Source organism: Fringilla coelebs (assembly GCF_963513975.1).
Source record: "Fringilla coelebs genome assembly, chromosome: 20".
In the NCBI taxonomy this organism is placed as follows: Eukaryota; Metazoa; Chordata; class Aves; order Passeriformes; family Fringillidae; genus Fringilla; species Fringilla coelebs.
In genome coordinates this window covers 1,953,110-1,978,678 of record NC_140046.1, presented here as the reverse complement: position 1 = coordinate 1,978,678, position 25,569 = coordinate 1,953,110, and the positions used below count along the sequence as shown (strand labels likewise).

The window sequence follows — 25,569 nt, the reverse complement described above, 5'->3', positions numbered from 1 at the left end:
AAAACAATCTTCCATGGTCTGTTTATCTCACATTCCTTTCTTCCCACCCCATAACACTTCTTTGTGCAAGTAAAGGATAAAGAATAATGTCCTCTCACAAAAACGGGAGGAGTAGCAACAACTTGGGTTTTAAAAATAACGTGCCTGAAGCAAAACAGCAGGAGCTCTGCTTCCTATAATTTTTTAAATTAAAAAGAGCAGTAGCAGTTCTATGTTAGCTAAGAAAACACCAGCAACAGAAATTTTATATATTATATGAAATATTGTAATGATGAAATTTCCTTCTTAGTTATGATTATTATGTCCTGTAACAGCAAACTCCAGGTGCCCAAATAGTGCTCACATGAGCTGCCAACACACCTGGAGGTCATGGAAAACCCAATATTAGCTCGGTGTTAGCAGAGGTGAGCTGTAAATGATATTTACGCCCTGTGAGAAGTTTGGGCTGGGTGGGGCTCAGGGTGTGAAGGGTGATTTTCGGGAGGGGTCAATCCCACCTCACTCCCCGTGGCTGCCTGCAGGGTTTCACAGAATCCAAAGGTTTGGAAGGAGCTTTAAAGCCCATCCAGTCCAAGGCAGAGTCACCTGCAGCAGGAATGTGTCCGGGTGGGTTTGGGGTGCCTCCAGAGGGGGAGATTCCACTCCCTCCCAGGGCTTTACCTCCCTCATGCAAAGTTCTTCCTCGCGTTGGGGTGGAACTTGTGTTTTAGCTTAAGGCCACTGCTCCTCGTCCTGTCGCAGGGCATCACCGGAGAGAGTTTGGCACCATCCTCTGACAGCTCTGAGAGGTTCATTACGCCTTAACAAGATCCTCTCTCTGTCTTCTCCACACTAACCAGGCCCAGCTGCCGCAGCTTCTCCTCATCAGGGAAGCTGCTGCAGACCCTCCATAAAACCCCACCTCACAGCGCTACCCTGCTTCCCCTTAAGTCTGTTCCCTCATGCCTCCCTCACGATGTCCTGGCGCGGCCGCCTGGGCAGGGCTGAGGGACCGCGGGGCGCTGAGGGGGAGCAGGCAGGGAGCTGAGAGCTCCGGGGCGAGATGGAGAGCGGGCGGGCAGGGGGATGAGAGCCGTGAGGCGGAGCGGGCCGGGCTGCCGGAGCCCCGTGAGGCGGAGCGGGCAGGGCTGTGTGAGCCGTGAGCCGGGCCGGGCTGCCGGAGCCCCGTGAGGCGGAGCGGGCAGGGGGATGAGAGCTGTGAGGCGGAGCGGGCAGGGCTGTGTGAGCCGGGCCGGGCTGCCGGAGCCCCGTGAGGTGGAGCGGGCCGGGCTGTGTGAGGCAGGCCGGGCTGCCGGAGCCCCGTGAGGCGGAGCGGGCCCGGCCGCGGGAGCCGCGGGGCGCGAGGCGGAGCGGGCAGGCGGCGGGAGCCCCGTGAGGCGGAGCGGGCGGGAGGCGGCGGGGCGGAGGGAGGGAGGGAGGGGAAGGCGGCTCCGCACAGCCAAGATGGCGGCGGTGGAGCTGGAGTGGGTGCCCGAGACGCTCTACAACACGGCCATCTCGGCCGTCGTGGACAGCTACGGGCGGGCGCGGCGCCGCGACATCCGCTCGCTGCCCGAGAACATCCAGTTCGACGTGTACTATAAGGTATGGCGGCGGCCGAGCGGGGCCGGGCCCGGCCGGGCCTGCGGGACGTGGAAGGAGAAGCGGCCCGGGGGGCGGCCCGGGCCCGGCCTGGCCGGGGGGCGCGGGGCCGAGGGGTCTCGCCGGTGCCGGGCACGGCCCGAAGGACGGGCCGGGGGCTCAGGGCCTGTGGGGCCGCCCGAGCTGCGGCTGGAGGAGCGGCGGCTCCGGGCTCTGGCTGTGCCGGGGCCTTGCGGCTGCCCCCGGGAGCCGCCCCGAGGCCGCGGTGAGGGGCTGGGAGCCCCCGAGGGGGACGCGGAGACGGGGCCTGGCCTTGGGGGTCGTGGGGGGAAGGTGCCTCTCGCCATCGGGGGGCGCGGGCAGGATGAAGCCAAGCTGGCTGTGGAATATGTTTTTCTTTCCCCCCTTTTTTTTTTGTAATAATGAATTGGATACGGTGATGTCAGTGGTTGAGGGAGCAGTTTGCTGTGGTCGAGTATAAATGAGCTGGTAGGAACCAGGTGGAAAAGACTGATAGTTGTTTAATGCTGTACTTTTATTAGCGTTAAATTATGCCATGGTGAAAGGGCTGTTCCTCGTTCAGCTGCCTCTGGAATATACGGATTTGGTGTAAAAGGTGCGCTGAGATGGTCCATTAATTTCTTACTGTCCACTAAACAGGCATCTCATTCATGTGCAGGAACAGCTGGAAATGAGCATTCATCAGGGGAGAAACAATGTCTCTAAAAACCTACGATGAGGAATAACCCTCCTTTCCTCTGCCAGCAAATTTCTAAAAATTTAGGTGTTTTTAAATGAAGTAAATCTTTAGTCTAATCTTTATGAACCAGAGGTAATGACCCGTCATATACATGGAGAGTAGTAGTATCTACTGGAGACAGGGAAATTGCTTTTCAGGCATTGAAACAGGCATGTACATTTTCTGTGTCCTGGTTTTTTCATGTCTGCCTTAGGTGCTAAGAAGGATGGAAGCTCATTTTTATGACATATGAGCATGCTCACAGATAATGATGTGATTGACACATCAGCTAAAGGCTAGAGATATGAAAATGACAACATAGAAGACTATTTTGGGGGTGACTTTCAGCTGTTAATAAGTATGACTGTTGACAAATAAGCTTCTTTGGCATTGCCTATTCTCATGTTCATTCAGGTGAGAGCATGGTGCTCTGTGGTTTTTAAAAGCATGAAACAAAACCTCCTTGTGATGATAGAAATGTGCAAGGATGTGTTATTCCCAGCTGTTTAAAGACTTATCTGTAGGTGAGCTTAATAGATCACTGACTTTTTATGCTTTTATTAGCACTCTTCAATGGTTGCTTTGAATCAGGTTCACCTGGAGTTATTCCATGCTGAAGAAGAGCCAGCAGCACATCTGATTTCTGAGGAGACTCTAGCATGTTTCTTCTGCTGGGGTACCTGGGCTTGTCATGATGATAAAGGTGTTAAGTGCCTGTCCCCAAACCAGTGTTTGTGTTCTAGGGGCAGTGCAGTTGCTGTTAATGACAGCAATTGCCTGGAATCACAGACTGGTTTGGGTTGGAGGGGACCTTTCTGCCCATCTCATTCCATCCCAGCCATGGCAGGGACACCTTCCCCTGTCCCAGGTGCTCCAAGCCCTGTCCAGCCTGACCTTGGACACTTCCAGAACTGCAGGGGCAGCCACGGCTGCTCTGGGCAGCCTGTGCCAGGGCCTCACCCACCTTAGACATCTTTTTCTAATCTAAACCTGTTCTCTGACAATTTAAAGCTTCCCCCCCTTACTTTTCCTGTAATTTCTGTGCTTTACCAACAGGAGTTTTTGAACTGTGTAAGGGGCACTGATATTCCTTATACCAACCCTCATCTATGGGATGTCCTCACACAGAATAAACCAAACTGGGCCATGCCTGCAGTGAGTGTTCTGTGGCTGTAAGAGTGGGCTGGGCTTCCATGTCCTCAGTGTCCCCTTTTCTGTGGAGGACAACCAGCTTGGATGGGCCTGCAGTGACCTGGTCTAGGGAATGGCATCTCTGCCCTTGGCAGGATGGAATTGCTTCAGTGTCCCTTCCCTCCCAAACCCTCCTGTGATTCTCTGTGCACCTGTAGAACACTTGGTGACTGGTTCTTGGGTCTGTATTTGGGGACAGCATCCCTCTCACTGTGTGTGTGGTGCTTGTTGTGCGGTTTTGGCTTTGGTAGTTATTTTGAATATCAGGTGGATGTTAAATCCTAGTTCATCATGGTGAGCCATATTCCATACATCCTGATCACTGAGTTCTTTAAAGCAGAATTTCCAAAGCTATTAACAGTCTTTGGAGTAAGACAGACTAGAAGATTTCTAAATATTTGACTACATAGTGTTTGTTGCTGCTGTTTTAGAGGGTGTCAATCATTTGTTAGCATCCTGTATTACTTTCATTCTGTGATGAGTAAAAGGAATAAAACATGTTTCCAATCTTTCATATAACTTGTAAGTAATAGTTTTTTTAATCTAGGTATTAGTCATGGTTTGTGGTACTTGAGAAACTGCCACTGATTTTTGCAAAAAAAGAAAAGGTGGTACCAGTCAGATTTTGTTTAGATCTGTGGATGTTAATTGTCTGTAGCTATACAAAAATGTTTTAATCATATTTATTTGTATTAATGCTTAACATTTGCCAGGCTTGCCCAGGTTTGCCAACATGTCTAGGTTGATTTGGAAGCTGGAGGTGAGATACCCCAGCAGAGGCAGTCAATGTGCTGCTATTTAAAAGGGAGAAAAATACCTGCAGTGTCTTGGTGTTGTTCCCCAGGACACCCTCTAGTCCAGGGTTTGGCTCTATTGTCATAACTTACTGCCTTTATTTCCCACTCCTTAACAAATCCAATTTGTTTTACCTCTACATCCTCTAGAATTGGTAACTCCTGGGACATGCCTTATAGACGTGAGTGGGGAATGGGTCTGGGATAGCTGCAGGATGTTCTTGTGGCTTTGGTAAGGAGTGGGTTCTGCTGCAAGGTGACAGGAGCAGGCAGGTTCCTCATTCTGAGCATATTTATCTTTCTGGAGCATCCTCAAGCAGTGACTAAAGCTTAAAACAAGGCACTATCAAATAATCATGATAAAACAACAAACCTGCTCTGCTTTAGCAGGGTGTCACTGCATATCTCTTTTTCCAAGCACTGTTTGACTTTTCCTTGCAGCCATTAGAAAATTAAGAGGCAGAGCAGGATGCTTGTGAGGATATCCTGGAAATCTCTGAGCCTGCATTTGAGCTACAAAATATTTAAAAGTCTTATTAATGACAACTGTATTTTAATGACTAGTATTGTTACAAGTAACCCCTGCCTCTGGGGGGGAGGGGGGATAAAAATGTGCATTCATATCATACTTTGTTTCCTTTGGCTGGTTGGCAGGTTTGTGTGTATCCTGGTTGGGTTTTTTCCTAGTTAAACTAGTAAGATTCTCTTGCTTTTTTTTTTTTGGGGGGGGGGAGGGGGAGGATGAGAGAGAGGGTATGTAGGTTTTAGAAGTCAAAGAAAGAAATATGCTGGATCTCACATAACCCAGACTCAGCATATGAACAAAATGCCAAAATTGTGTATTAAAAAGTAGTGACAGCTGGAATAAACTGCAAGTCCAAAAAAAACCCCAGTAAACCCAAAACAATAGAACCCAACCAATCAAAAAAAACCACACCAAAATCTCTGAAAAAATCAACTTATGTTCTGTAGTTTGTTGGGGTGAGGATAATGTTTTGAGGAAGGGTGTTCCTGTAAAGAATCAAGGTTGTTGGCAGAAGCCAGGTTTTGAACTCTCTAGTCAGTGTCTTGTACAGATTTCATTTTTTCCCCTTGTGCCTCTGCTTTATACTCTTATTTTGCATAATTATCTCATGACTTTGGTTCTCAAGGTGCTTTGCTGCTTTAGTGTTCTCTGTCCCAGATATTTGTTGCAGTTGGCCAGTGCCAGGCTCATCTTGGACTTGGATTGGTTAGCAAGGAATTTCATCCCATGCCCATTTTCCTTTTGGAATGGCTCTGGACTGTGTGTTATCCTTTTCTTCTAATTGATTTTTCTTGAAAATAATTTCTTCTTGGAACATTTTCTGGTGAGATCATTAACCACAGGAGCAGTTGGAGATGACATTAATTTGGTTTCTGTCACGTTTAGGTAGTCTTTGAACCAAAGAAAATGAACAAGCAGGAATTTGCTGACTGTTGACAACGAGCAGCAGAACGTTGGTTCTCTGCATTGCAGCAGAGGTTGAGTTTACTGATGGAGAATCATTACAAGCACCCTTTCTGTCCATTTGTCCATTAGAATATAGCAAGGTTGTCCCAAGGCTTTGGTCTCCAGGGGGTTTGACGAGAGGGAGAAGGTGAACTCCCCCTGAAATGAAGAGTGGCTGTGCTGCTGCTTCAGTTTTGAGCTTCCCTGCCTGGGGAAGTACAGCCAAGGTCACAACACAGAGTGTGAGGGAGGCAGAGCATCCCAGAGCTTTCAGAGGGGCTTCTGCTCTGACCCCCAGGGTGAGCTCTCAGAGGCTGAGCTCCCCTGCTTCTGCTGTGGTTTTGGGGTTAGGAATTCAATGTGTGTGTGGGAAGCAGGGGTGATTTCACACATGTGTACAGCCTCTCTGTCTCCTGGCAGGAGCAGAGTGTGCAGCAGGGCTGCACTGCTGGGCTTCAATCAGATCCTTCTAGCACCTCTTCAAATTAAAGCCTCACAGTGAAGGAGAATCATTACCTCATGAGTTTTTGCCAGTTATTATTATTAACACATGCCTTATTTCTGCAGTCTAAATTTAGATGTGAACTGAACTGTGTTTCCTTGTTACGTCTTTACTGGTTTCAGACTTCTTGCCTTCTAACTTGTGCTACTCAGACTGCCTTTTTTTTTTTTAACCTCTAACTATGGGGCATGTTTCCTCATCCTGGTATCTTCCTTACCTTTTCAGTAACCTTGTTGAGTCTGAGACACCAGAACTCATCATAATTGAGATAATGAGGTCACATCACGAACAGAGGTGTTGAGCTCCTGCTGAACAGTAATTCCTATTTCCACTTCATTTCCTCTGGGCTGATTGAACTCCAAGCAGGCTGGGTTTTCTCAGTTCCTGAGGAGAATCACACGTGTGTGAGGCTCAGACTTTGTCTCCCTTGTGGAACACAAACTCTGCTGCTCTGGCCCAGAGAGCAGAGCAGGTGGGAGCATTTGGGGTGTACAAGCATTGGGATCTAGAAACTGTCTGTGAATTCATGCTAGTTCAGTAACATTGCAGTTTTTTCTTGGTTATTTATTTGATTGAGGTTTGTACAGATCAGCCTGGTAGCTGGCATTGTGCTTTCCAAGGAGAACTGGAATTTTCTTTTTTTTTTTTTTTAATGCCTTGAACCATATCCAGTAGAAGCTTCTCCAGAGGGTTTGTAGATTATTTTGAAATAGGTTTAAAGGCATGGAATGTACCTAAACTTCAAACTGATTATTTTTGCTAATGAGTCTTTGTCAACAGATTGATTCAGTGAACTGTTGACTCAGGAAAACCTTTTCCTTCCTTGTTGAGTGGGGAAGGGAGAGGGTGGTTTCAGCCCAACTTTTTTCCCCAATTCTGCTGTCTGTTAAGCACACTGTCCTTCCCCAGTCTGGCCTGATACTCCATGACATTATTAGGCATTACAAAACATCCTGGGGAGCTTCTTGGATTTCCTCTGTAATTCTTACTGAAATATCCATGTTTTTCAACCCTCTTCCAAGCTGGAGCAACAGGAGCATATTTTTCAAGTTGCGTCTTCTTCGGTTCCTTTTCTAGAGGATCCTTGTACAGCTGGCTGGAACTAACCCCCATCTGCTTTAAAAAAATATTTAAAAATATATTTTTATTATGTTTAGAGAAGGTTTGTTTGTTTGTTTTTTTAGCTTAATCTACCCAGAGGGAGAAAGACAAGAACTTTATTTATTATTACATCATCTTTCTATTAAAGTTACAAGTTAATGTCATTCAAATGTTCAACTGGGAACACCATAACATACAGCTTTTGTAACACACCCACCTGGACATGCAATTCAACATTCAGCCTTAGCTCCTAAGAAGGGTTCTGGTGAATTTCTCACAGATGTGCACAACAGCTGGATTGGGCATGGCTGTAATAATCCACCTGTATATTAAATTTATACCTGTCCTCAGTGCCAGAACTCACGTGTGAGCTGGTGGAATTGGGAGTCACCTTGCAGGCTTTGAGTCATTTTTCCATAGTTAAAGAGAAATAAATCCAAGTAGGTTAAGCTGGTGTCTAAAAGGCATTTCTCTCTTCAGAACAGAATAGTTCTTTAGAAGTCCAAAGCTCTGTGTTCATGTCAGGGCATGTTTTTCTTGAATCACTGTTTTGTTTTGTTTTCATGTTATGTAGCAAGGCTGTGGTCAGGAATTCTGTCTCTCTGGAACTTTAACCAGAGAATCATTTCTTCAGTCCTCCCAACTTCTCAATGAGCATTACTGGATCTCCTGGAATTACTTCACAGTTTGACGTATGCTCACTATTTCCATGTCAAATTTCGTTTGAAAATATTGCTGTAACAGCCACAACAGTTCCAAGAGGCTTCCAGCTGAGTTAATTCCTCAAAATGTTTGCCAGTATGTCAAGGGAAGGGGTTACAGATATAGTCAAAGTCCCAAAGATGTTGTATTTCAAGTTAGAGCAGTGAAAAATTGCAGCTTGGACTTTGGGGCCCAAGCCAAACTTGACATGTGCCCGAAATTATTGATGTTCCAAAAGTGAGGGTCCTGTGGGACCTTCCCCCCCCTCCCACCCCACCAGGCCATATTTACTCTTTGGCAGTCTCAGAATCTCTTGTAAGAGGGATTCTCTCCTTACAAGAAGTGTTTATGTAACCTCATAAATATATAAATTTTTAAAAGTCTTACTGTGGTTAATTTTTGATAAACCAGGAATCTCTGGGATTTTGGGTTGGTACTGTAAGGTGGTGGGAGGGAGTGATGATACTGTACTTGAGCACTGAGAAACCTGATAGTGTTTTTGGTTGCCTTAAATCCTGCTACAATGCTTTGGGGATGTGTCTAAGCTTCCTCCAGAAACGATCTCATCAATTATTGATGGCATGCCCACCTTCACTTTGAGCATGGAATACCAGGCAATTTAAACAGCTGCTTTTTGGGGGTTTTTACTGCAGAAAGTACATTTTAGGTTTTATAGAGCATTTGCTATGAGACAGCTGTGCTGAAGGAATGAGAACATTTAACCATGACTGTGGCTTTTAAGTACAGCAGCCCGGCTGTTCCTTCACTGCCAGAGAGAATCCAGCTCCAGCAGGAGCTCTGATCCCTTTGAAGTGCAGGGACACGCTGCTTTATCTGAGCAGTAACTTTGCATGCAAACTTGCTCTGGTTTTTAAAAGACTTCCTTTTTTTTTTTTATTTTCCCTCAGCAAAATAGATAACGAAGAGGAAAGCATTCATTTCTGGCAATTGACATTATTAGGTCAAAGTATTTTTGAAGTTTTTTTTGTAGGTTGTGTTGTTAAAATAACAAATTTGCTGTGCTCTAGAGCCAGTGTTGTGTGCTTTTATAAGAAGAGTTGACTAGAACTAAATTTCTGGCTGGAGATATTCTCACGTGCTGTGTTTGGAATATTAATTCATCAGCTCCCAGTGTTTGTGGAGAAGAAGGTGAACCAGGCACCAGATGCTTATCACTGGAAGCATTTGAAGGCGTTATTAAAACTGGGAGGAATATTAATGTTTTCATTTAAGCACTGATGGTGCCTGTGGCAGGTGTGGAGTGCTGCTTCCTTAGGTCATGTCCCCTCCTGTGCTCATCTGTGGGTCAGGGCCTTTAAGATAATGAGAATTAATAGTTCACAATGGATTTCTCTGACGTTTATTTGCCCAGTCCCTTTGTACCTGTGTAAATCCGTGGCATTTATAGCCTGATGTGGCAGAACTTAACCATGCACTGCATGGACAACAGTCTGTGGTTTGCTGTGAGCAACTCAGCTGATAAATTTGCTTATCTGCAGGCACAAATCACTGTGGGCTTCAAACAAGCCAGTGCTTTTAATGAATGCATGAACAGGCTCCAGTTTTCCCACTTACTGGTGGGGGAGTCACCTGTGGCAGCTCAGGTGTCGATGGGGAGGGGGGTGGTGCCTGTCTGTAGTGCTGGCATTGGTGAGTGACCCCTTGCAGAACTTGTGGGTTTGGGTTTATTTTTTTCTGACATATTTACATTGCTGCATCCTAGCTTGTGTGCCATTTAAACATGTTCCGAAAGCATTTGGTGTCAAAACTATCAGTTGTATTTTTTGCTGACTTCAGTGGTTTCTTGCTTTTTTCTTGAATTTGTAGCTCACATGTTGCAGTGTTTTGGTGTTGCAGGGCACAAACACCTGGAAATTCATCCATAGATTAAAAAAAAAACCCTTGAAACCATCTATGGACCTCTGATAGCTCAGTTTTTAACAATTAAATTGTGCTCATGAGATGTAATCTTCTGAAACAGGAACTTTTTAACCTGCTGAATTTCAGTGCTTTAAAGTCTAAATTTCATCTAAGCTATCGCTGCTAGTAAGCTGAGTTTCCCAGAAAAACTCAATCTTACATATTAAAATTAATTTCCCTGTTTTTTTTCCAGCTTTACCAACAGGGCCGCTTGTGCCAGCTGGGTAGTGAATTTTGTGAACTAGAAGTTTTTGCAAAGGTGCTACGAGCTTTAGATAAAAGGTGAGTATCTTAATAGTTCAATAATTCTCATTTCAGCTCTCAATCTCTCCATCTAGGGAAAGATGTTAAAAACAGGCACAAACAAGAAAAAGCAAACGATGCAATTCCCCCCCCAGTTCCTCAACAGCTGAGGTCGTGCCCGGAGTCCCTGGGAGCAGTCACAGCACCCATTTCCTGCTGATTTAGCAAATCCTGAGGGAAGCTGATAGGATTGCCCCAGTTTGAAGAGTTTTCCTGTCATTAAATATTCCAATTTGTGGAGTTACAGAACTTGACTGTTTTAGATCAGGTTCTCTGTAACAGGGATGAGCATTGAGGCTTCAGACGTTGGTCCCGCCCATGGCGTTGGTCCCGCCCATGGCGTGTGTGATGTTAATGGAGCCATCGCTGCTCGTTTGTCTGGAGTGCTGGGGGAGGCACGGGGGCTGGGGCCTCCTCCCTGGTGACTCTGAGCTGGAAATGCTCTCTCCAGTTTTGATCCTGTGAGGGCAGCTTGTGTTTGGCTCCCAGGGAGGGCGTCCCTGTAGAGAACTTGGTGTGGATCACCCAACGCCTGGGCTCCATCAGCTGCAGCCTCACAGGAGGGCTTGTACCGATCTGCTTTGGGTTTGAGGGGGGCTTGGGCTTGATTTCTGTGCTTGGAATTCCTGAGAGCCAACTGACTGCTTTCAAGCCTTGGTGTGTAACCAAACTCTGCTTCTCTTTCTTGCAGACATCTGCTCCATCACTGTTTCCAGGCTCTGATGGACCATGGAGTCAAGGTTGCTTCTGTCCTGGCCTATTCCTTCAGCAGACGGTGCTCCTACATTGCAGAGTCAGATGCTGCTGTGAAAGAGAAAGCAATCCAGATTGGCTTTGTTTTAGGTAACTGCTGCTCATGGGCTCTTTGCTTTCTCTTTTGCAAGTTTCAGTTAATGTAACATTAATTTTTTTCCTGTAAAGATAGGCCTTTTAAAGTACTGTGTGTTTTGGAATGGAATTTTTCAAAAGCTACTTGGTGTCTTAAAAGAAATATATTGGATTTTAATATCTAAGAATGTATAGACTTTTTAGTTCAAACTGTTTAGGGTTAAAATTGGTTGGCAGACGGGATGAGGAATTTGCTTGATTTTTAGTGTAGGCAAGTTCTGGGTTTTTTTGACAGAAATATGTAGGAAAACTCTGTAATACCAAAAAACCATCCTAAACCAAAGTATGATTTCCTTCAGCTGTAGGAGAATTCTCTTCTTACATTTCATCCTTTCCAGGTCAGGAGGGTTTGACCTTGACAGGATTTCTGTCTGTAGAAGCAGGTCCATGGAATAAGTGATCATCTTGCAAGACCTGAGCAAACCCTTTTTCCTCTTCAAAACGTGTCTTACTCCTCAAATTGCTGTTTGTTGCTGATTTTTGCAGGGGGGTTCCTGTCAGATGCAGGCTGGTACAGTGATGCTGAGAAGGTTTTCCTTTCCTGCCTCCAGCTGTGCACCCTCCACGATGAAATCCTTCACTGGTTCCGTGCTGTGGAGTGTTGTGTGAGGTGAGCTCGTCTTGAATTCCCAGGAAACCTTGGAGCCCTCCAGCTCCAGATGCTCCTTCAGCGTTCTGCTGCACCAAAACACTTCCCTGGCCTAGAGCTGAAGCTCAGGAGGTGCTTGTTTTACACTAATCCCTGGATTTTCAGCTTCTAAGTTGGCAGCACAGTACAATGGATTAAAAAACCCAATGTTTTGCTGTCCTGTGTAATCTCTCATGGGTAACACTGCTGGATAATAAAAGTTGTCCAGCAGTTCTTGTTTCCCAAGGATTTTTGCACGTGAAGGAATGTTCTGAGTTGGACTTTGCTGAAGTTCTATTCACAACAAAGAATTTGCCAAATCCAAATGCAAACAACATAGGTACAATTGAGCAGAAATAAAGGCAGAACTTAACTTGCTGGAGATACAATTGAGCAGAAATAAAGGCAGAACTTAACTTGCTGGATCTGGAATCAGGAAAGGTTTCTTGCTCCATGCTGAGTGCTTAGCTCTGGGCCTGGTAAAGATCTGGGTGTCCAATTCCTGTGGGCACCTCTGGCTACAGCTGAAAACATTTGAAAAAGTTGGGCATTTTTTTTCTGTTAGAGTTTTGAAGCTGCCTTTTTCCTCAGGGCCTGCAGAAGTTCACATTTCATTGACAGAGGCCTCTTGCTCTTCCCTTGTGTGTGGAGGTGTGATGAGCTGCAGACAGGAGCTGGCTGGGTTTTGTTGTTCTCACCATGACCAGGCTGTTTTTGCCCACTCCAGATGTGCAGATGGGCACCTGGAGGCTGCTGGGCAGAGTTAAAGTAGGATTTTTTTTTTTTTAGCTGCTCTAACAAAGAACAAAGCATGTGCTGTATTTATCTGAATCTAGAGCAAAACTTGTTTGGAAAGCTGCTCCAAAAAAAGCCCTGCATCTTGTTTATGGTTGGGCAAACACGAAGAGTAAAGAGGCTTTGCCAAGAGCTGCTGATGTCCTGTGCCAGCCCCAGGGCCATGGCAACGCTGCTCTGCCTGGTTCTGCTGGCTGGCATTCCAGAAATGATGCCAGGAGCCTGGGCACATGTATCCAGCTTCCTAGAACTGGGGAGTGATGGACATAGAGCCGCGGTTACTGCTTGGTCCTTTGCCTTCTAATTAATCTAAAAAAAGTTTTCTCGTGCATCAGGCTCTTTGGCAAGCTGGAGAAGTTGCTTAAAAATAACTGTCACCTTCTCCAAATAGAAATGAAAAGAAGAGAAAGAAAGGGAGGGAAAAAAGGGAACTGTCTCTGCTGGACAGTAGTGTGGAAAAGAGGTTTTCATTCTGTGCTGGAAGAAAGCACCCTGTGTTAGAATGAGCCCTCCTGACCTGGGGTGTCAGCTCTGTTGTTAGAGACTTCCATTGTTCCCTGGGGAACTCTGCTGGGACATCACCCCTCTGGGCAGCAGGGGCTCTGGGAAATGTTCTGGCATCTCCCAAACCCTCAGCATGGCTGGTTTGGGATTGTATCAGCCTGAAAGAACTCAAACACTTAGGGAAGGGCTGAATCTGTAAAATCTGAACACCTTTGTGTGGCACAGAGCAGTCATTAGACTCAGTTTACTGCCTTTCAGCTTGAGAGAAAATGGTGGTGTTACCATTTGATCCCACTGCAGGAGGCTCTCGCACTGGAGCTGGGGGGAGTTTTAAGGAAACAAAATTCAAGTCCAGCTTTTGAAAGTATGACACTTTCTTTGGCAAGTCAAAGCTCTGGGAGTTGAATTAATGCATTGCAGAATTAATAGAACACAATTTAAAAACGTGTGAAGTTTTGTGTTATTGAAGCACAACTTGGTGTTTCCTTGTCCTGGCAGTAGTAAATTCTGTGGAGAAGCTGGGAAGGTGTGAGGTTTCTCTGAGCTTGTAGCCTGCTTTTCTGGGAGTGTGGTGCTTCTTTGGGTTTGCCTTCTCTCATTATTCTGTGTTAAACAAAGAGGTACAAGTGCATAACACAAATACGTGGTTCTCCCACTCCATTGCTGCACATTTGGCTGATTCCTGGATTGTTTTCTTCTGGTGGTTTTAGACTTGCTAAGCTGCTGTGTTGGCTCTGAGAGACTGAGTTTGTTGGGGGAGGTTAGTCCCCAAAAGCTGTTATTGCAGACATCAAAGGAGGTTCAGAGCCATTAGCATAAACGTCCTGAGGCCTTTTCTCTTCCTCTTGGCTTTATCTCCTAAGATTCCTTTGGATTAATAAAGGATTTTTTGTTACTCAGAACTGGATCACATAAACTCTGCTTATCCTAGAGGATTGGCTTAGTTTTATCTTGGGTTTTGGGGAGATTTCTTTGTTTCTAGACACTATCACTGAAGCATCCAGACACTGGATATGATCTTTCCCAGGAGCTTATCTAAATTGCAGTGCTATCCCCACTGGCTTATTCCATTACATGGGATTTGGGCTCCGTGGTTTTGATGTTGCAGAGCAGCTCCCAACTGAATGGTGTTGGCAAAATGGTTTTTTCTCTTTAGGAAAACTGTTTACTTAATTCTTCTCTTGTTTCTTTTTAATTCCTGTCTCTTGTTGCTGGAACGTTCCTGTGACCAGGCACACAATGCACTTGTACATCGTGTTTGGTTCTGAGGCTTTATTTAAGGAAAAATGTGGGTGTTGCTTTTTGCTGTCTGTTGTTGAGCCACGGTGCTGTTTCCCACTGGAGAGCTGGAATTTGTGTAGCTTTTGCAGGGTTTTGAAGGGCTTTTCTTTTGATGTTCTCTTTGTGCAGCAAATCCACGTCTGTCATGTGCCCGCCTTCAGGCCCTGCTTAGGAAAATGGAAACTTTATTTCCTTTCTTGTTACTGTTGGAGTTTGGTGATGCATTTGGGCGAGAAACAGAGGGAGAGTGTTGGACAGGCAGTTCTTAGGATGAGCTAAGCTGTATCAATGGAGGAATGCCTGGAGTAGCTTAAATCTCTGTTTGGAGCAAGTGGAAACAGGAAACAGGTTTAGAAAAGAAATTGAGCAAAATTTTCACTGTTCTCTCCTTCCCCTTTAACAATTGATTTGAAGTTTTATCCCAATGTATGATATCAGGACTAAAATGCAGTTTCTGCACGTTAACCCACATAGTCAGAGTTTGAGCCTCTGCACTGCAGCTTCACTTTGTGCTTCCCTCTGTGCAGTTCTCCCTGTGCTGTGTTGCTCTGATTTCCCAAGCCTTGCCTGGTGTGTTCAGTTTGTTACTCACTCTCTAATGACACATTTCCAGCAGGGACAGTGGAGGTTAATTCACCAAGATTCCATGTCTGCTCACTGGCAGGTGTTTGCCATGGAGCAGGAGCAGCTGCCCTGGCTGGGAATCCAGCTCTGCCCTTGGGGCTTGGAATATCAACACATGCCCATTCCAAAAGCACCTGGTTAAAGCCAGTGAGCGTCAGCCTGCACTAATGCACAGATTCTTTGTTTTTATTTGTTACAAGTGCCACAAGCTGGAACTGTTACTTCTCTGGAGAAACAGGAGAAGGTTTCACCAGTACTGGGTGTTACTGGCTGTGTTTGGGTGTCAGTCCTTCAGATGAGAAGGCAGCAGGATAGGAGAGGGAAGAGCAGGAGATGTTTGAGTTGTTGTGATCAATGAAATGTTCAGCCTGGGTAGAGCTGGTTCTCATTTGGAATGAATGTGGCTAAATCTTACATGAAGACGTCCCCCAAAGCACAGAAATGCCCACTTGGAGCTACTCAGGGTTTGGAGGAAAGTGCAGGGATGCAGGAAAAGGAGCTGTATTGTACCTGCTGTGGCTGCTTGAGGCTCCACCCTTTGGGAAAGGAGGTGGAAGGGATTTCAGGCTGTGTAGGGCAGGGCTTTGGGAATAGAATCTCATCAGCATTGGGAAGAATGGATTTTATGGAAAATAAGACACAAAGGCACCACACCAGAATGGTTCCATGCAAAACTGTGTCAATAGGTAAAATCCTGTGGCATCTCCAGCAGGAAGAATTCCTGCCCTGTGCCCAGCTGTGTGTGACTGACCCAGGCAGGGCGGTTGTGCTGGGCTGGCAGAGCTCTGGCCCTGTGAGTGTCCCCTGAGAGATCCCTGGTGCTGCTGCAGGCAGAGCTTTCTCCAGCTCCCTCAGCAGCTCTCTGTGCATCCCCCAAGGTTGCTGCACGTTCGGAACGGGAACTGCAAGTACCACCTGGGAGAGGAGACCTTCAAGCTGGCACAGTCCTACATGGACAAGCTGGCCAAGCACGGGCAGCAGGCCAACAAGGCGGCGCTCTACGGGGAGCTCTGCGCGCTGCTCTTCGCCAAGAGCCACTACGACGAGGTGAGGCTGTGGGGGCTCTCTGGCACTGGCACCTCCTGGGTGTGCTCACTAGTCCTGGTTCTGCTCTCCTTGGCACCTGTGTGGCACTGCCAGAGCGATAATTCATTTATCCACTCTATGAGCTCTTCACAGAACTTGGACCATCATGAGCATACAGGTGTTACCTTCCTATATGTGTTGGTCACCTGTAAATTAAATATTACAAGAGCTTATTTTAATAATTGAAAATGAATAGCAGAACCTGGTTTATTAAACTCTGTGTGAAGTGTAACTACTCCATAAACTGGTTTTCCTTTAACCCCTAAGTTCACTGACAGGGTGTTGTCCCGCGCATTGGGATTTGTGAGGATATCTTAAAGATTATAAAATACCCTCTTCTATCTGTAAAAGTCATTGTAATATAAACCTTCGATTAATACAAAATACTTGCATGTTCATTGTTATCTTTAAAAGTGGTTTTTAAGTCTGTCTTTGAAGACATAACTGGACAATTCACTACATGTAAGCACTCAAACTGCGTGTTTTAAATTTTGGAATGTAAGTGACCAGCTTTTCAAAGGCAGGTAATATTTTAATGTTCCAATGTTGTGAAGTTCCAGCTTCCATTGTGTTGGTGCCTCTCTGTCCCACAGGCCTATAAGTGGTGCATAGAAGCCATGAAGGAGATCACAGTTGGGCTGCCTGTAAAAGTAGTGGTGGATGTGCTACGACAAGCGTCGAAGGTGAATCTGAAATCTCCCCGTTGCTTTGGGTACTAAATTACTGTCAAGAATGGCTGAGGAGAGGTTGTTACCTCCAGAATTCTCCTCAGGGGCCCTAAGGGATTGTTCGCTGTGTTTGTCTCAGAATGGGTGGGGGAGTTTGTTTCTGTTTGTGTCTTTCTGAAATGGAGTTAGAGCTGCACAGGTGACCATTGTGACAATGTTAACCTGTGACCTTCCCTGGAAGGGCTCTGATCCCTCTTTGGTCTGGACTAGGTACAGCACAATTCCTTCAGTCAGGAAGGATAAAATAAGTTTATTAATGCTGTTCTCCTTTTTCTAAATAACAAAAAAGTCCTTTAATAACCCCAGTGATATTTGGAAATTAAAACCAAGAGTGAGTGTGGCAGTGTCTGGGGGGCTGAGCTGTGAGTGCCCAGCTGCTCACGTGCTTCCCTTGCCCTGCCCAGGCCTGTGTGGTGAAACGGGAGTTCAAGAAGGCTGAGCAGCTCATAAAGCACGCCGTGTACCTTGCCAGGTAAGGGCCATTCCAGAAAAAAACCCTTCTAAAATTGTACTCAGCTGGCCTCAGTTTGTAATGGAAGTGTGTTTGTGCAGGGAGCATTTTGGAGCCAAGCACCCTAAATACTCTGACACGCTACTAGACTACGGATTTTACTTGCTCAACGTAGACAATATCTGCCAATCTGTTGCCATCTATCAGGTAGGCAGCAGGACTTGTTTCTCTTGATGGTTTTCATCTCTCAGATGTTGTAGTTAATTTATGGAGATAGAGAATAGTTGATTTCATTACTTCAGTCATGATGTTTAACAAAACCCTGAACACTGCCAGCTATGTGGTTTTGCTTTCTTTGTCTTCTTCTGACTCCTGTCTTTTATATAACTAGTGTCCCAAATACGTAGAGAATTTCAGAGCCAGTAGATTCATCCTAGAGATGAATTTGGGTTTTTTTCTGTGTTAACTGATGAAATTGCGTTTTTGGAACCCTTGCAGACAGCGCTTGATATCCGGCAGTCGGTATTTGGAGGTAAAAACATCCACGTAGCTACAGCTCATGAAGACTTGGCTTATTCTTCATATGTTCACCAGTACAGCTCTGGGAAATTTGACAATGCACTGTGAGTACAGCACACAGCAGCACAGTTAGTGCTGTAAATGAAGAAAAATATTCATTGCATTAATATTTCTGATTTTTCATCAGTCAACTGCTGGCATACATAAACAGATCCTGAATTTTTTATTTTAACTCTCTCAGATTCCATGCTGAACGTGCTATTGGCATTATCACTCACATTCTCCCAGAAGACCATCTCCTCTTGGCCTCTTCGAAGAGAGTTAAAGGTAGTTCCCTTTTTTGTTTGAATCATTTGGATGTGCTCATCGTGGTCCCTCCCGGGCAATGTAGCTTGAGTTTTCTTTTTCAGTGGAGGTGTTTGTAGTCCTTGGTGTCTACAGCACACTCGTGAAATACAAAAATAAAAAGCCAACCTTAGCCAGATGAGTTGGAGTGGGGGGATGAAATTAAAGAATATAAAAACGTGTTGGGAACTTGACACAGCAGTGTGACAGCAGTTGGTGACAGACGCAAAGCCCGGTGGGCTGTGTCCCCAGGTGGGTGCCCTGGCTCTGAGCTGGGTGTGGGCACAGTAACAGTTCCTGTCTCCTGCCCCCAGCACTGATCCTGGAGGAGATTGCCATAGACTGTCACAACAAGGAGACAGAGCAGAGGCTGCTCCAGGAGGCTCATGACCTGCACCTCTCCTCGCTCCAGCTGGCTAAAAAAGCCTTTGGGGAGTTCAACGTGCAAACAGCCAAACACTACGGCAACCTGGGCAGACTGTATCAGTCCATGAGGAAGTTCAAGGTAAGACTTTACTCCTGACCTAAAATCTGCACAACAGCTGGAATCTGTCACTACAAGTGAGGGGTTTCAGTGTCTGCAATTCCCAAGTTCAGTTGGTAGTTCGTGCTTGGAAAACTTGTGCTTTATGTTTCACCCCAAAAACTTTGTGCAAAAATAATCCATGGAGATGGATGATGCCCTCAGAGGGTGACAGAGTTTGGTGCTGCAATCTGCTGATCCACTTCACTGAAGAATTTGGAGAACTTGCTTTATGCTTGGCTTTTGTTACTTTTTGCTTGTTACAAAATGCTACTGTTTGAGCTGCTACATAGTTAAGTTTATTTAAAGTGACTTTCCCCTCTTTTTGTGGGGTGGTGAGTGGTGTCTGACTGACCTGTGTGAATCTGGCCCTGACAGGAAGCGGAGGAAATGCACATCAAGGCCATCCAGATCAAGGAGCAGCTCCTAGGGCAGGAGGATTATGAAGTTGCCCTCTCCGTGGGCCATCTCGCCTCCCTCTACAACTATGACATGAACCAGTATGAAAATGCTGAAAAGCTTTATCTGAGATCCATAGCAATTGGTAAGTGACTACAGGAAACTTAAGTTTTTAGAAAATAGCTTTGCTGTTAATCTCTAGACAGCATTCTGTGGCTAGAACATAAGTGGAGAGCGCAGGCAAATATTGTTGGTAAAAACAACCTGATAACTCAGGTGCGGCCCGTGGAGATCTTACCTCTCAACTTGGTTTTTCTCTTGGGTTTCTCTAGGAAAGAAGCTTTTTGGTGAAGGATACAGTGGACTTGAATACGATTACAGAGGTCTCATTAAACTGTACAATTCCATTGGCAATTACGAGAAGGTGTTTGAGTACCACAACATTTTGGCCAATTGGAACCGGTTGCGGGACCGGCAGTTCTCGGTCACGGATGCGCTGGAGGACGTCAGCACCAGCCCCCAGTCCACGGAAGAAGTGGTCCAGTCTTTTCTGATGTCTCAGAACCTCGAGGGACAGAGCAGCTAAGAACTTGGTCAATTAACCAGTTAAGGTTTTTTCCCCCAGGTTACAGGGGGAAAAGTCATACTGTGAAATCTAAACCATGTAGTTCTCTGGGGGCTGGAATTTGCGTTGAAACACTGGTCCAGTCTACTGAAGAGTGCCCATACGGATGAATGTGTGTTAAATTCCTCTCAGCATGTGTATGGCATGTTTAGTTCGGCTCACATTTTTAACTTGGTATTCCCAAAAAACCCCCTTCTTTCTCTCTTCTTTCAAAAGAAGCTACTTTGCAGAAAGTCTGCAAGAAAACATTAAATAAAACTGTTTGAGTTCAAAAGAGTTGCATTCTTATTACGGATGGAAGGTTTCATCAAGAGCTTTCTGCTGATTCACAGAGAGAACAAAAGCTGTACTCTGAGGAGCTGTAGGAGAAAGGTCTTGCTGCTGTATCATTGTAGCAAAGTTCATGGTAAATAGCCAGCAAAGGGAGGATGTGCTGGCCTTGGCTGCTGCCTTACCAAGAAAAGTGGCAAAGACCCACTCTGGAGAGCACCATCCGCTCGTTGAGTGCCACCTGTGCTGTTGTGGATGCCCTGAACTGGACCAGTACAGATCCCATAGACCAGCAACCACAGTGTCCTCGGTGCCACCACCAGTGCTCCCCTGAGCAGGACCAGGACACCACGGTGGACCAGCCTGCTAGAAACCGGTTTCGGACCAGTGGCTTTAATTTAATATTTCTGCCCCTGCATTCACTTTGACAGTAGAACTCTCTCATTTAGGTGTCTGATCAGTGCAAATGATATCCATGTGATAGATCCAGAGCTAGGAAGTGAATTGATGGTTTGTCTGTACCCAGTGAGCTTCTGCAGAGATTCCTGGCAGTGCCACAGCTCCACCCGCTCCACTCTGCTGCAGCCATCCCTCCTTCCCTCTCCCATGGGCTCTCCCTCTGCTAACAGAGGCCATACCGTGTTTGTACCAGTGAAGAGTTTTGTATTCCAGTCCAGTTCCATTTTCTGTTTCTGGAGAACACAACTTACTGTACAGGTTGCAGGGGTCAGTGGAAAATGCCAAAAAGCACAACAGGTCTTTTTTTTGTCATGCTTCATTTCTACATTAAACAAGAGTACAACCAGAAACCGATTCCTTACGTTAATTTACGAAGCAGAGCTCAGCTGTACAGACCCTCTGAGAATGCCTCTCTCACAAGCTTGTCTTAATTCTTCTGTTGGGGGCTGTGTGGGTTTGGGTTTGGGTGTTGTTTTGGGGTTTGTTTTATTTCCTAATGTTGGGTAATATTTGCAGGTCTGTGTGACACAAACTAGAACCGACTCACTGCTGTTACCTCAGCTGTGCCCTGGATCTGGGATTCTGTGGGTTCTGTCAGTTTGGGGGTTTCTCTCCCCCTCTTTTCAGGGTTTGTACCTTGGCCAGTCGCTGCCGCTTGGCCGGCTCTTCCCAAGGGACTGGGACTGGATGTTCTGTTTGGGGTCTGGTTTTTTGTTGGTTTGTGGCAGGGAAAGCTGCTGGATGATCTTCAGGGAAGAAATAGAGGTTTTGGACATGACTTGGAGCTTAATGGCTCTTCTAAGAAGTGAAATTTTACAGGCCAATAGTTCATATTCTGGTGCCTTCAAGTGTTTTATTTTTGGGGGGAAAGGTTGGGTAATATCAACTTTAAAATGCAATGACATAATTAGTGAATGCAGATTAATGATTGCATACTTAGAATATCTTCACTGAGGTGAAAAGAAGTATTTGCATAAAACCCCCTGTGGTATTAGGACTTAACTGCAGTGTGTCTGCAACAGCTGCTCAGTGAAAATCCAACTTAGTTATGTGTGGATTTAAAATGTAATTTATTTATAGCAGTTTTTGTTTATGACTGTGTAGGAGCTACAGACAAATTCAGCTATACAAGGCAAAACCTTCTTCTCCCTGAATGCCCATGGCACTGACAAGTTATAAAGTTCTTATGAGTTCTTAAATCCTATTAAAAGGTATTTAAAGTTAAACAAAGTACATAACAGTGTCAGGACTTGGGCAGGAAGGTGGCTTAAAGCTGTCCTAAAGAACCTGAGTGATTGTGTACTGCAGAAGTGTTGGAGCTCCCAGCCGGGTACGGGGGTTTATGCTGACATGGGCTGGAGATCATTTCCTCTCATTCTGTGTTCCCAGTCTTGGGGTCTCCAGCTTTTGGCTGAGGAACTCCAAAGGTGTGTTTGGGATGAGGAGCATTGTTTGACTGACACCAGTCAGTGGCCTGAATGTGCCACTGCTCTTGTTCCAGCCCTGTTTGTGTCCCTGGTTGTGGTTTGCTTTCAGGTCAGGGCAGCTCCTGGTGTGGGCAGCCTGGGCAGGAGCCGTGCTGCACGCGCCTGCGGTTGGTTTGTTGGTGGCCCCAGTCCCAGCTCTGGTGGCTGTTCCTCCTGTCCTTCCCCAGAGCTGCCTCAGTCTGGTGTCTGGGCAGGAAGGCAGGAAGGTCCCAAAGCTCCCTGAGAACCCCTTTGGCAGAGGACTTGGCCTGGGGCTGTTGTGGTGATCCATGAGGGCTCCAGCGTGTTCCTCCTGTGCCTGCAGGGAATCCTGGCTGGGGCTGAGCTGCCCCTGCAGCTCCTGCAGTGCTGGGCCAGGTCCCTTCTGGAGCTGGGTGGCTGTGGCTGATTGCTGACACTGCTGGGGCAGGGGGGTTGGCAGGATGATGCTGCAGCTGCCAGGGACAGCTCTGCTGCCCCCACTCAGGACCTGCATTTGTGGCTGGGCCAGCACAGAACTGACCCCATGGGGGTTTGGTTCTGTGTCTCCCAGGTGGAGCTGTTGGAAGGTTCTGTGTTGGTGCCTGGAGCCTGTCTGGGATGCTGTGCTGCTGCTGTTTCTGTTGCTCTCTCTGCTCTCACAGTTTGTTTGGCGCTGTTGAGGAGGGGGAAGCTGCTGGGACGGTGCCAGAGGCAGGTAAAGGACTCGTTGGGGTGGATCTTGCAGCGTGAGCCCAGCCCTGCCCCACTCTGCAGAGCTGGAAGCAGGGGCTGCAGTGCCCTCTGTTCCCCTGTGGGGTTTTCCAGCACCCCGTGGCCCCTCTCTCCCCTCCTGCCCTAGCCCAGGGCAGGCTTTCCATGCACAGCTGGGTCAGTACTGGGGTGGGGGCCTGGCAGGTGGAATGATTGGCATTTCTAGATCCAGGAATCCAGGAAGGAATGGTTGGCATTTCTAGGCACACAACGTGCCCACGCAGGGGCTGTGTGGTGCTGGCAGTGAAAGGGCAGACCTGGGAGTGGCAATCCTGTAAAATGCATCTTTTCCTTGAAGGTGAGTAAGGAATCACCCCAGAGTCACTGGGTGCAAGTGGTGAGCACGGGTATCACCTTAAGGTAAATTATTTTCACTCTTGATGAAGTTAAACCCTCAATATTTTACTTTGTGTGAGGTTGTTTGGGTCAGTGAGGGCGGAGTTTGCTCGAGGTGCCATTGCTGCTTCTCATGGTACCAAATGCACATTGGAGTTCGTTCCCTTTTCAGTCCTGAGTGTGGGAGAGCACAGGAGGGAAAACTGACCGTGCCTCAAACGGGGGAAGCTGCTGGCAAAGCCTCCCTCGGGTGATGTGGAAGGGCTGGACTCAGGCAGGGCAGGTGCTGCTGGTACCAACCTTTCAGCAGATCCTTCCCTCTGCTGCCTGTGCAGAACCTGATTTTATCTGGAAGTCCTTGTTCCCCTATAAGAAAACTCCTGGCCAGTGTCAGTTCAAAGCTGCCTCTGCATTGTGGGGTGTGTTTGACACTCCTGGCCTCGGGCCCTTGAGCCACGGGGCCCTGGGAGGGCTTTGGGGAGAAGTGGGGGAAATTTCCCTTCTGTAGAAATAAACTCCAATACCTACAAAGAATTGGCAGCACTGGGAATGCTTTTGTCCCTAAATCTCAGGAACGTTTTGGGCAGTGACACAGGTGTCCCTGGGTGGTGTAAAGTGTGTGCTCTAGGGTCTCGTATTCCACTACTCCTTGCAATCCTCGGTATCTATAGCATGAGTGGCCTTAGTGAGTTTGTTGAAGTGCACATTTTTTTTTTCTTTTCAAAAGTAAATTTTAAGATGAAAAAGATATATACTATATAAATATATAGAGATATTTAGAAACTTGGTTTGTGGTGCACAAGTTCAGTGTTGGATCGCTAAATACTCGTCGCAGGTACCATATGTGTAACTTTTCTTTTCTGTATATTCCTTTCTGGGAAGCAATGTTGCCATGGTAACTACAACTTTACAATTTCTTTACTACTTAATGATGTGAATGAATTCTACATTTTATTGAATATTACCAGGTTCAGTACTATTTTTATACTTTATTGGACTACAGGGGATTTTAATTTAATAGCATTAAAAAAAAAAAAGATGTTGCTTGAACTGTATAACTGTATAAATTGAACTAATTACACAAACCCACCTCTAAACCAGAATCTCCACCTGTAGTGCCACGTTCATTTATATAAAAGTATCTTGCTCATTACCAGACCTTGCAGCCCCTCCCTGTCGTGTCAGGACGAAGGTTTCCTACCCCACTTCTCCTGCCATCCTTTGTGCCCACGGAGCCATCCGATGTTTGTAACCAGCATTGTGATATTCTGTAACTGTATTGCTCAGATGAAATATTGACCTAATAAATGGAGTGTTCCCGCAGCCTGGAGTACCTGCAGTGAATTGGTTACAGCTTCCTTCCCTCAGGGCCTGCTCTTGCCAGGAGAAGGTGGAATCCTGTGGGGTAAATCCTTATGGATGGGGCTTGTGTTGGCACCTCTGCAATGTGGACGGGGGGAGGGGGAAACACTTGCAAGATGTGGATCCTTCCCGGATCCTTCCCTACTTCTTGGATTTTTTCCCCCTAAAGTAGCCATGGGAACACAAATTCATTCCTGCAAGTGTGTGCTGGCAGCACCAAAGCATCTCATGTGGCTGTCTGAGCACAGAGTGGGTGAAAAGTCAGCATTTCTGGGGTTTTTATTTTTAAACCATCAAGTTTGTGTGACCTGCAGCTCCCCAGCTGTGCAGAGGCCTCCCCAGGTCTCACAGAGATGCGATTTCCATTTTTAAAGGCAAAATGCCCTGGAACACTCCCCTGGTTCTGAGAGCCCAGGTCAGGCCAGGGGCCAGGCTCACGAGGGTGACCCCAGAGTCCCTGGGGCTGAGGCAGTGCCAGCTCTGCTCCTGTAGCCTGAATTCCATGATGGAAATGGATATCCCTGGGTGTCTGTGTGTGCTCCTGCAGCTTTCTCAATTCTTCCCCAGGGAAAGGACAGCTGGGGAGTGCTGGATCCAGACTGCCAAGCAAAAGCCAACAACAGCAGACTCCAAAGTAATTCTGTTCGCTGGTATAAAGGAAGAATTAACAGCAGCGACCCTGAAACTTCTGCCCAGGTGAAGGGAAAACTGAGGTATGAATGAGGCTGTTCTGCTGATTTTTGGGGAGAGCAAGTCCAACTGCCCCTGCCATCTTCTAAAATCCAGCAGCAGGAAAGGCAATCCCTGTAACATTGCATCCTCAAGTTTATTCCAAAGATTTTCTGATCCTATATGGAACAGGAACCCCTGAGGGTGAAATCTTTCCTCTCTGCCCATGTCACCTGGTCAGGAAACTGAGTTTATTTCTGGCAGAGCTCAGTTTTCCTTGAGAGCTTTCCTGTCACTTCTAAGTCACCTCAAGTCCTACTGGAAAAATTGTGGGATAATCCAAGTCCTGAGCAGTCTTGCTAAGTTCCCTCTTAAACCAGTGTGACACTTTGAGGGCAGACAGCCTTTCCTAAGGCAGCCACAGCGTCCTACATTGGGGTTACCTTTAGCTGGAGGCATTATTCTGTTATCCAGGGAAAATTCCTCAAGATCCAGGTCTGCAGCACACAAGTGTCTGCTCTGCTGCCCTGGGAGGGTGAGACACAACAGCCTCC

The 25,569-nt window shown here is 46.5% G+C and overlaps 1 protein-coding gene across 1 annotated transcript; it reads left to right on the top strand.

The window, feature by feature from the left end:
* The first annotated feature begins 1,436 nt into the window (after nucleotides 1–1,436).
* APPBP2 (amyloid beta precursor protein binding protein 2) lies at nucleotides 1,437–21,565 on the top strand. The gene is made up of 13 exons (XM_084218836.1): nucleotides 1,437–1,584; nucleotides 10,195–10,283; nucleotides 10,996–11,147; nucleotides 11,679–11,802; nucleotides 15,903–16,071; nucleotides 16,704–16,793; nucleotides 17,243–17,310; nucleotides 17,391–17,496; nucleotides 17,788–17,912; nucleotides 18,050–18,135; nucleotides 18,468–18,658; nucleotides 19,055–19,220; nucleotides 19,408–21,565. Exons 1-13 carry the CDS (start codon nucleotides 1,444–1,446, stop codon nucleotides 19,659–19,661), a joined length of 1,761 nt encoding a protein of 586 aa, XP_084074962.1. The 5' UTR covers nucleotides 1,437–1,443; the 3' UTR covers nucleotides 19,662–21,565.
* The last annotated feature ends 4,004 nt before the right edge of the window (nucleotides 21,566–25,569 follow it).

Excerpts from the sequence above, each read along its gene's own strand:
- APPBP2 (XM_084218836.1), top strand. The coding sequence starts at position 1,444 with ATGGCGGCGGTGGAGCTGGAGTGGGTGCCCGAGACGCTCTACAACACG. Across the intron at positions 11,148-11,678 it reads CCAGATTGGCTTTGTTTTAG|GGGGGTTCCTGTCAGATGCA; the intron begins GTAACTGCTGCT and ends TGATTTTTGCAG. Across the intron at positions 18,136-18,467 it reads CTCTTCGAAGAGAGTTAAAG|CACTGATCCTGGAGGAGATT; the intron begins GTAGTTCCCTTT and ends TCCTGCCCCCAG.